General features: G+C 43.8%; 1 protein-coding gene and 1 non-coding gene across 2 annotated transcripts; both read left to right on the top strand.

Moving 5' to 3' along the window:
• The first annotated feature begins 1830 nt into the window (after positions 1-1830).
• On the top strand, positions 1831-9012 carry hhipl1 (HHIP-like 1). The gene is made up of 9 exons (XM_071471196.1): positions 1831-2269; positions 3472-4115; positions 4259-4402; positions 4556-4884; positions 5955-6081; positions 6821-6966; positions 7097-7178; positions 7579-7661; positions 7771-9012. The coding sequence occupies exons 1-9, from the start codon at positions 1895-1897 to the stop codon at positions 8331-8333; spliced, it is 2493 nt and encodes an 830-aa protein (XP_071327297.1). The 5' UTR covers positions 1831-1894; the 3' UTR covers positions 8334-9012.
• An 814-nt stretch (positions 9013-9826) lies between these two features.
• On the top strand, positions 9827-9899 carry trnat-ugu (transfer RNA threonine (anticodon UGU)). Its single transcript has one exon. It is a non-coding gene; the product is annotated as a tRNA-Thr (tRNA).
• The last annotated feature ends 313 nt before the right edge of the window (positions 9900-10212 follow it).

Genomic DNA, 10212 nt, shown 5'->3' with positions numbered 1-10212 from the left:
CCATTACATGTAAGTAGCTACTCCCCAACACTGATGATTGCATGAGTCCTCAACCGTCATTCTGATCCTATCTACACACCCGTGAAGTTTCATCACTGTATCTTGCAGGTTTTGACGTTCAAGGTGACCAAATCTGTCCACAGACAGACAGACAGGCAGACAGACAGGCAGACAGACAGGCAGGCAGGCAGACAGACAGGCAGACAGGCAGACAGACAGACAGGCAGGCAGACAGACAGACAGACAGGCAGACAGACAGACAGACAGGCAGACAGACAGACAGGCAGACAGACAGACAGACAGGCAGACAGACAGGCAGGCAGACAGACAGACAGACAGACAGACAGACAGGCAGACAGACAGACAGGCAGGCAGGCAGACAGGCAGACAGACAGACAGGCAGGCAGGCAGACAGACAGACAGACAGGCAGACAGGCAGACAGGCAGGCAGGCAGGCAGGCAGACAGACAGACAGGCAGACAGGCAGACAGACAGGCAGGCAGGCAGACAGACAGGCAGGCAGGCAGACAGGCAGACAGGCAGACAGACAGGCAGGCAGACAGACAGACAGGCAGGCAGGCAGGCAGGCAGGCAGACAGACAGACAGACAGGCAGACAGACAGACAGGCAGGCAGGCAGGCAGGCAGACAGACAGACAGACAGACAGACAGACAGGCAGGCAGGCAGGCAGGCAGACAGACAGGCAGGCAGACAGACAGACAGGCAGGCAGGCAGGCAGGCAGGCAGGCAGGCAGACAGGCAGGCAGGCAGGCAGGCAGGCAGACAGACAGGCAGGCAGACAGACAGACAGGCAGGCAGGCAGGCAGGCAGGCAGGCAGACAGGCAGGCAGACAGGCAGGCAGGCAGGCATACAGTATAATCACCTGCCAAAGAACTCAGAACCACCTCTGGCCTACAGAGGACACTGTGGTGTTTCCTGCTATAGCAGGTGTCTCAAGCACCACATTTTGCCACACACACACACACACACACACACACACACACACACACACACACACAGTGACACACTAGCAGTCTTGCCAATAGTACAGTTTTGCCACTTTTGACATGTCGTCATCAGGAAATAGTGAGGAAGCAACATGTGGAATATGGAACACATGGGTCTGGTTTATGTGCAGAGGGTCACTAGTTGGACTGGATGGGAAAATATTATTAAAGTGTTTTTTTTTGCTCACACTCTAAATGTAGACACATTTTCCCTGTAACTGAAACGAGTTTAATGAAATTTTCAGACTCACAAAGACATCCAGGCACAGAAAAGATGTTTGGCCAAAGCAGAAAACAAAAGATAAATGTCTTCATTTATTTTAAATATCCTGAACAAATACACGCATCCTGCTAAAATAAGTGCACTTCAACAGTTAGAGGTGGAATTGACTTTGCTCTCTCCACACTGTCTGTATGTTCATTACGTCATTCTGAATACATTCATCTCCCCCTTCTTCTGACCTGGATATGGACAATAGAGACAGTGGAAAAAATCTTTCAGTGAGCAGCTGCCGCACTTAAAATTGTAATATTAATAATGATAAAGTCGCCACCTGCTGGGCAGCCGGAGATAATATGCATGTTATTCAACAACTGTGTGTTGCTAAAGATGGAAGTTTAACCCAAGAAACTACACTAAGAGAGGATCCCCGGGACGCACTGCGAGCTGTCATCAAAAGTCAGAGCAATGGAGTCTGAAGGACAGATGTCATATTGGATACTGTAATATTTCTGATGTAGATGAGGTGGCTGCTCCACAGACTGCTTCCTTCCACACATTGTGCGCACATGCAGTGGGGCATCAGATGGGTTCAGCCTCCAGTGCAGACAGTCCCGGCTGACAGAGACTGAGCGGTTCACCACGTCAGAGCGACAAGCACAGCGGATGACTGGAGTTGGAGCAAAGTGCACACAGGAAGCCGCCTGTACACAACTTTCTCTTCCATGGTCTCCAACCTACGCCATAATGCGGCGGTGTAACGGCAAAGCCCCCGTTCGGCTGTGGCTCTCACCGCTTGGCATCTTGTGTTTTTCGGCATTCTGGGTCCCACCTGTAATGTTACACCCGCAATGTTTGGATTTTAAGCCGCCTTTCAGACCGCTGAGGGAGCTCGAGTTCTGCGTAATGTACAAGGAGTTTGGCTGCTGTGATTATCAGAAAGACCAGGAGCTGATGTCAAAGTACTACCGGGTTTTGGATAACTTTGATTATTATGGATATGCCAATTGTGCGAGCTTCGTCATGGAGCTGCTCTGTCAGGTAGGCATGCACGGACAAAGGTCGCTTGGCTTAGTCCAAAGGGTCTCCATCATGCGCCAAGTCTGACCAGACAGCAAAATCAGTGACTGCTCAGTAAGCAGAGGACGATCCGCCATGTGGATAAGCTCTATATTACCACAAAAACAGCTAAACGCAGCACAATAATACAGTCTAACAGTAAAGGACAAACATTTAGGCTTCTTCTTTTAATCAACTAGACACAACTAAATTAAGGTAAAGGTCACCACTGATTTTCCTTTAAAGAGACAGGTAAAGCTCCCACATGTTGATGTATTTGAGGCTCACTGTAATGCTTGTAGGGTTGGGATTTTAGTTAACTCTTTAAGACTTTTTCTTTATTTATGAACATTTCATTAGCTCTGGATATGAGGAGTAATCGGTCATAACTGGCAATTGATCAACACATCACTGATACTCTTTGTCTTGGTGACTCTGCTTCTCATGTGCACTTATGAAAAAGCACTTCCTCCCAGTGTGTCAAGTGTGCAACACAGAGTTTTGTCATAAATATGCCTTAATCTTACATATGAAGTTATTTAAAGAAAAGATATTACTGCTTTTATCTGAAGGCCTATAGTAACATGAAACCTTCATTCTACAATGCCAAATGTTAGAATGCCAAATATGTTCAAAACAATAACAAGAAAAACCCAGTTTATTTCATTGTTTCCTTGGAGGCTTACAAATAACAACAGCGTGCTCTCACTGTATGTCCAGATGAAAGTGTGTGGCGTGGGCCTCTTGAAGTGACAATTATTTCATTAATGATAATACTGGAGAAACATTATGACAGATTTTTTCTTTTTTTTAAATCAAATGATGACTTAGCAAAACACTCAAATCTTTAATTATTAAGCTACTAAGATTTTCTTTCATTAAAGCTGATATAATCAATGTTTTTTTTTTTATGCTAACAATGTATCAAACAACTGTGTAATGTAAGAGGGATCGTTCATCCCAAAGAACTAACTCATCAGCTTACTCTGCAAGTTGCCTCAACTCTGTATTTCAGTGTCTTTCAGTTCATTGTTTTGGTTTTTGAGCTAGATGTGTAAATTATCAACTGCTTGCTAACATTTGCATCATCAAGTTAAATGGTTATGCAGCCTTATGTGTACAGCTCTCTTCCTTATTGCCTCTCCATCTCTGCTCACTCTGCTGTATCCTACACGTCTGTCCAGGAATGTTCTCCTTATGCAGCTCATCTCTTTGATGCCGAGGACCCAAGCACCCTGGTCCGGACCATCCCTGGCCTCTGTCAGGACTACTGCTCTCAGTTTTTGAACAAGTGCAGTGTCACAATCCCTCTCCTGTCTGACGACCCACACATTACCAACATCAAAAACCAGACTCTCCTCTGCGAGTACCTGGCGCTGGAGGACGTGGACTACTGCTACCCACACCTCATCAGCAACCAGAAGCTCACACAGAACCTGGGCCGGGTTCAGTCCGACTCAGATGGCTGTCTGCAGCTGTGTCTAGAAGAAGTGGCTAACGGCCTGCAGAACCCGCTAGCCATGGTCCATGCCAATGACGGTACACATCGGTTCTTTGTGGCAGAACAGGTGGGCTTGGTGTGGACCTACCTTCCAGACCGGTCCAAACTAGAGAGACCATTTTTGAACATTACCAAGGCAGTCTTAACATCATCATGGGAAGGTGATGAAAGAGGCTTTCTGGGACTCACGTTCCACCCCATGTACAAGTACAACGGGAAGTTGTATGTGTATTACTCAGTGGAGGTGGGTTTTGATGAGAGGATCAGGATCAGTGAGTTCCATGTGTCAGCCAATGACATGAATGTGGTGGATCACACCTCTGAGCGGTAGGTATGGACAGTATATACAGTATACCCAGGTTAGGTAACAGCAAAGGGTTTTTAGTGTTCTTCTTCATCTAGAGCTCCGCATGTATCCTACAAATAAACTAGTTTCTGTGTTGTGTTTGCCATGTCCACTGTCTTTCCAGGGTTATTCTGGAGATCGATGAGCCTGCATCAAACCACAATGGAGGGCAGCTGCTCTTTGCAGATGATGGTTACTTGTACATTTTCACAGGTGATGGTGGAATGGCAGGAGACCCATTTGGAAAATATGGGAATGCACAGAACAAGTAAGAAAATATTTGATCTGAAGAATGATCTGAGTTAACCAAGTATCTATCAAAGAATCAGTCTAATTGCAACGGATGTTGAGAATTTTTCATAATAAATTAATTTAGTTTTCCTATGTGTAAAAACTTCCCATTTTGCTACATCTATTTTAGGTCAGCTCTCTTGGGTAAAGTTCTCCGTATCGATGTGGATGACAATGAGAGAGGCCCACTGTACAGAATCCCTCCAGATAACCCATTCATACATGAGCCAGGAGCTCGACCTGAGATTTATGCTTATGGTGTCCGCAATATGTGGAGGTGCTCGGTGGACCGGGGTGACCCTCGCACCAAAGAGGGCAAAGGACGCATCTTCTGTGGGGATGTGGGGCAGAACAAGTTTGAAGAGATCGACATCATTGAGAAAGGACGGAACTATGGCTGGAGAGCAAAGGAGGGCTTCTCTTGCTATGATAAGAAGCTGTGTGCCAACAGTTCACTAGGTAGGCATTACAGTCAGATAGTCTGGAAACCTCCATGGTCACCTTTGTTCAGCAGCAGACAATACAGTGGTACTTAATTGTGTTGTAATGCAGGGCCAGTATTGCAGTGTTTCATTCCACACAAACACCTCACAAGCTCTCTGCACCAACACAGTAGCATTTCCTGTCTAGACAAAATTAGTTTCCATAGTGTTATGTTTGAATGAATGACTGCAGGCTCTTGGCTCTTTGCAGAAATGGTGACCACCTTTTTTTCCTCTGCTGTCACATAGTAAAGGAAATAAACTCATGGCTATAGACTGCTGTAGGTTAGCTGGAGTCCTGAAAGCAACATTTGACCAGCCCCACATGGAACCTACACCTTGTTTTAAGAATGTGGATCATCTTGTTGTCAAATAGTAGACTGTTAGAAAATCAATAACCATAACCTACTAAATTATTTACTTGCTAAACTGTAATTCATTTAAAGCACTGCACTGTTCAAAGGTGTCATATAATCACTGAATAATTTACATATACCCATTTTCCACCAAAATTCTGAATTTGCTGGAAGTGATTTCAGAATTAGAACATAGTTTAAATGAACAAAGTGCTTAGAGTTTTTCAGTTTTTCCTTTATTATTTGTTGATGCACATATGACGCCACTTACTGTCAGTATACTGACCCCTGCCTCATGTTGGAAATTTCTCTTTAAAGGTACAGATAATTATAATATACAGGATATCATGGGCCATAATGGCACTTCCTGTTCTGACACTGCCACGCAAAGAAATAATGTTCAGGGAGAGGAGATGTAGTTGTAAGACACTAGAGCCTGGCATTAAACAAGAGGGCTTATCTGTGTCACGACCTGACTCAGGTGTCTTTTAAACATTTATACATGTTCACAATAACCCTTGAAAGTGGACTTATCCTCCAAAAATACACTTTTTTGATTCAACTTTAAAATCTACAGTATCATAGAAAACATATTTTTTAAGCGTACATATCAAACGACTGGCTTCAGTATGATTCAGATGAAAGACAACCACAGGAATACCAAGGATGACGTCTAGATTTGTTTTCACAGATGATGTCCTGCCTATTTATGCATATCCCCACAAGATGGGAAAGTCGGTGACTGGTGGCTACGTGTACCGAGGCTGTGAATACCCCAACCTGAACGGCATGTACATATTTGGAGACTTCATTAGCGGGTAAGATTTAATCTGGTAAATAGCATATTTTGTGTGCAAAACAACACCAACATTTATGTTTGTGTTGAGAACAGCACTGAAAAGATTTTGAGGAATGGAAACAATGTGACGCAGACCTAAACTAACTTTTGTAGATAACTTTTGCAGATGTTTATCTGCGCTCCAGGATTTCACAGATGACATTAAGTCTCTGAACTAGTTTGGACAAGCAAATAGAGGGGAACTTTATCGCCTTCTGGTGAAGTTCCTCTGGGTCCTTATCACACTCAAAGCATTTCTTTTAAGAACTCCTTTTTCTACAGTCCCTCCACCGTCATGTCATGTTTTTCACCAACTGTAGCTTCAGCTTTTGATAGAACTGCAACTGACCATTTTCATTAACAATTAATCTGTCAAATATTTTTTGATACATGGATATTTTGGTCTTTAAAATGTCAGAAAACTGTGAAATTTCTCCTCAGAGCTTCCCAGAACTCCAAGTCATGCCCTCAAATTTAAAGATCTTATATTCACAGTGAAATACAACACAGGGGAATGACGGATACTCACACTGGAGAACCTGGAACAGGCATATTTGTTCAATAAGTGAGGCTTTAAGGCTTTACAGATACTCTGGGAAATCAAGGAAAGCAGAAACCCAAGTAGAAATAGACTGCATTTAAGTTCACACAACACGCCTTCATAAAATACAGTGGAATACACTGCGCATTGGAGACTATGGGTTTTGGTCCTGTTTCAGGCGTTTGATGAGTCTGAAGGAGGACAGAAACACAAGACTATGGAAATACCATGAGATCTGTATGGGGAAGGGCCTGACCTGTGCCTTCCCTGGACTCATCAATAACTACCACCAGTACATCATCTCGTTTGCTGAGGATGAAGCTGGTAATTCATGAACACACACACACACAACCTGAAAGCAACCTATGATACTGAACCTGCAGTGTTCTGCCAACACTAGCCATAAATAGTTTAATGTCCTCTCGATGTACTGTTTTGTTTTTCTTTCCATCAGGGGAGCTGTACTTCATGTCCACTGGAATACCAAGCGCTACGTCACCTTCAGGAGTCGTTTATAAAGTGGTCGATCCCTCAAGGTGACTAATATAATCATTACACAAAGCAAACTTGTGTAACATGCCATGTCCAGGCACTCACTCACTGCGAAGTGAGTATGTGCAGTTCTGTTTCTGCTTTTTGGACCTGGATATAAAAGACACACATCTGCTCTTAATTACAAGTGCAGGCATCTCGTTCTCCTCTGCGGGCTTCAGGGACGTGCAGTATCATGATCATACTTGGCTTGGATGTGAGCTTGTTTTGACAGTATTGGTGGAATAACTGTCTCACACTTTTCTTTGCAAAATGCCGAGGTCATGCTGCCCTGTCCATGTTAAAAAGATTCAGAGTTTTAGAAGAAATGTGATTTTTTATTTTTCCTGCAGCGGGTATCCTGTCTTGACAATATTTGACTCTGTGCTGTTTGTTGTTTTTTAGACGTGCTCCACCAAGGCAGTGTCACTATGACCCTCTTCCTGTCCGAGTAAAAAGTAATCTCATCAAGTTTGTTCCACAGGAAAGTGAGTCCGCTTACAAAGCACTTGACACTGACTAAAACTAATCAAATCTGTCAGATGAATTGTTTATCTTCATATTTGGTCATGTGTTTTCCCATTGCTCCTCCATTAGCATTGATTGGCGTTGAGGTGTCAAGCGAACCTGAGCCGCAACCCACACAGTCATACGACTGGCTCCAAGAGCTCATTGACCGTCTAGGTGAACTAGGACCAGACCTGGCCACCCCTTTGCCACCCACAACTACCACCAAACCACGCAGACAGTCGAGACGGAAAGGTCGGCGCAGAAAGGGAAAAGCCAGAACAGAAACTGCACCTGAGCTCCAAAGTGGAAGGGTGAGGCTGTCTGGAGACGAACAAGGCCGCAGTGACCGTGGACGTGTGGAGATCTACATTAACGGGGAGTGGGGCACCGTGTGTGATGACCTATGGAGCACCAAGAATGCTGCAGTGGTTTGCCGGCAGCTAGGCTTCCGGTACGCTCTGAAAGCAGCCAAGAACTCAGAGTTTGGTGAGGGGAGGGATCTGCGCATTCTTCTGGATGATGTTCAGTGTGAAGGCACAGAGTCCAGCCTGCTGGACTGCCAACACGCCGGCGTTGGGATACATAATTGTGCCCACTATGAAGATGCCGGGGTGATCTGTGGCAACTCAGACTACGTCGCAGAAGTCTAAAAGTGACTACTATGAAGTCAGAGCTAATTATCATTAATTAGACCTATTGTCTTAGAAATCCTCCACAAATTTAACAACGTTAGAAACAGGTATTTCCAATCGTTAAGAGTACAACATCTTAAATGTGATCTGAAATGGCTGTATGTTGTCAGCCTATCAGAATAAAAAAGAAAAGGGTTGAAATCTTGCAGTGCAAGTGAACTGCAGCCACAATATAATGTACTTTGAATAAGGTGTGTGGTACAATTTTTTTTTTTATAAAACCCCCCAAAAAGTTCAGAAAATCACAGTGTAAAGCAGGAGGTAATGTAGGCTGACAATCCACTCATCTGGTTGTTTATGAGCTAAGCTGACAGCTGGAATTCAATGGTGATATCCAACACAGTAACAGTATCCAAGCTTTTCCTTCACTAATGTCTGTATGTCAACAGTGGCACTTTGTTAGTATTACTCAAAAGTAAATGTTTATATGAGAGTTTATTTTTCATTACAGACATGAATGTTTAATTTGAATGTATGGTTGGTTTCTCAGTGATTTGTTACAATAACATATTTGACAATAAGTGTCTGAATGTCATATTTCCTAATATGTTGAATGTTCATTACTGAATGAATGTATGGTTGTATCCTGATGTTACCATTTTGGTAAATGATTTAAATAAAAGCTTTCTAGACTCTACCCAGCTGGTTCAAACGCCAATGTAACACCAGAAAGACGTTGGACTCTTACAGACAGACGTTAAACTAGGAAATCAGGTTGACGTCAGAAGTGTTAATTGACATTGTGACGCTTGACGGACGTTTAGGAGACATTGATCTTTGGTCACCATCTTTCAAGACTGTGCTCTATGTCAACATGACGTTGACAAGAGACATTTGGAAGATGTTGGATTCCATTCACTTAACACAAGTTAAAACTAAAACCAACAAAATGTTGACGTCAGAGGTCAGTACTATACGCTGGCATTAGACGTCGTTCTGACTTTGAATGGAGACATTCAACCAAACTGCAGCGGGCAGGGCTGTGCCTGCTGGCAGCCTTTCTCCTACACTGAGTTTGATATCCGAGCTCAAGCCGCCTCCGTGCACTGGAAACAAACAAGCGGACTGTTCGTAAACGCACCACAGACTGTAAATAAAAAGAACCCGCAGGACTTGTTGGCGAGCCTCGCTCCGCCTGGTAGTGTTGTGGTGAAATGTCCTGTTTCTCCGTTGGTGTGTCTACCATGTTAACCCACAGCTGAAGCTTAGCCCAGCCGGTGGAAGAAGCAGCGGGGGTACAAGCCCGGCAAATGCGAGCGATGCAATGCTGTATTTTATTTTGTAACGTTTAGTTGAGATTACCTAACTGTTACACAATAATGCGCACAGTGTGTCTGACTCAGGTTTTCTTTGTTGGGTGTTTTTACCACGTAGCTTTTTGGTACAACACACTCGCCAGTGGACTCACTACTAGCTATGAATGGAGAAGACAGATTCTGCACAGTCGCACTGGCTCCATAGCTCAGTGGTTAGAGCACTGGTCTTGTAAACCAGGGGTCGCGAGTTCGATCCTCGCTGGGGCCTAACTTTTCTTCTTTCCTTCTTCCCCGCTGACACATTTCAGGTTATGTTTTGTTAGCATAATAGCAAGCATGAACCTCACTCTGCAATTGTTAAATGTTAGCATACACGACCACAGCCCACTAAACAGAAGTAGCGCCACACTGACACCATGTGGTCTTTCAAAGAGCAGCATATGACACACAGCATCATTCATAATGGATAGTTTACTGTTGAAAATATACATTTTTCTTCTTCTACTGTTTGAATATTGAACGATAATTCATGTGTAAATATTTAATCAAAACATAACCTTATATATGACCAATGCCAGATC

This window comes from Trachinotus anak, unplaced genomic scaffold, assembly GCF_046630095.1.
Source record: "Trachinotus anak isolate AG129_WGS33_773 ecotype Australia unplaced genomic scaffold, CSIRO_AGI_Tana_v1 ptg000033l, whole genome shotgun sequence".
In the NCBI taxonomy this organism is placed as follows: domain Eukaryota; kingdom Metazoa; phylum Chordata; class Actinopteri; order Carangiformes; family Carangidae; genus Trachinotus; species Trachinotus anak.
This window is presented reverse-complemented; position numbering and strand designations above follow the sequence as displayed.

Excerpts from the sequence above, each read along its gene's own strand:
- hhipl1 (XM_071471196.1), top strand. The coding sequence starts at position 1,895 with ATGACTGGAGTTGGAGCAAAGTGCACACAGGAAGCCGCCTGTACACAA. Across the intron at positions 2,270-3,471 it reads TCATGGAGCTGCTCTGTCAG|GAATGTTCTCCTTATGCAGC; the intron begins GTAGGCATGCAC and ends ACGTCTGTCCAG. Across the intron at positions 4,885-5,954 it reads GTGTGCCAACAGTTCACTAG|ATGATGTCCTGCCTATTTAT; the intron begins GTAGGCATTACA and ends TTGTTTTCACAG.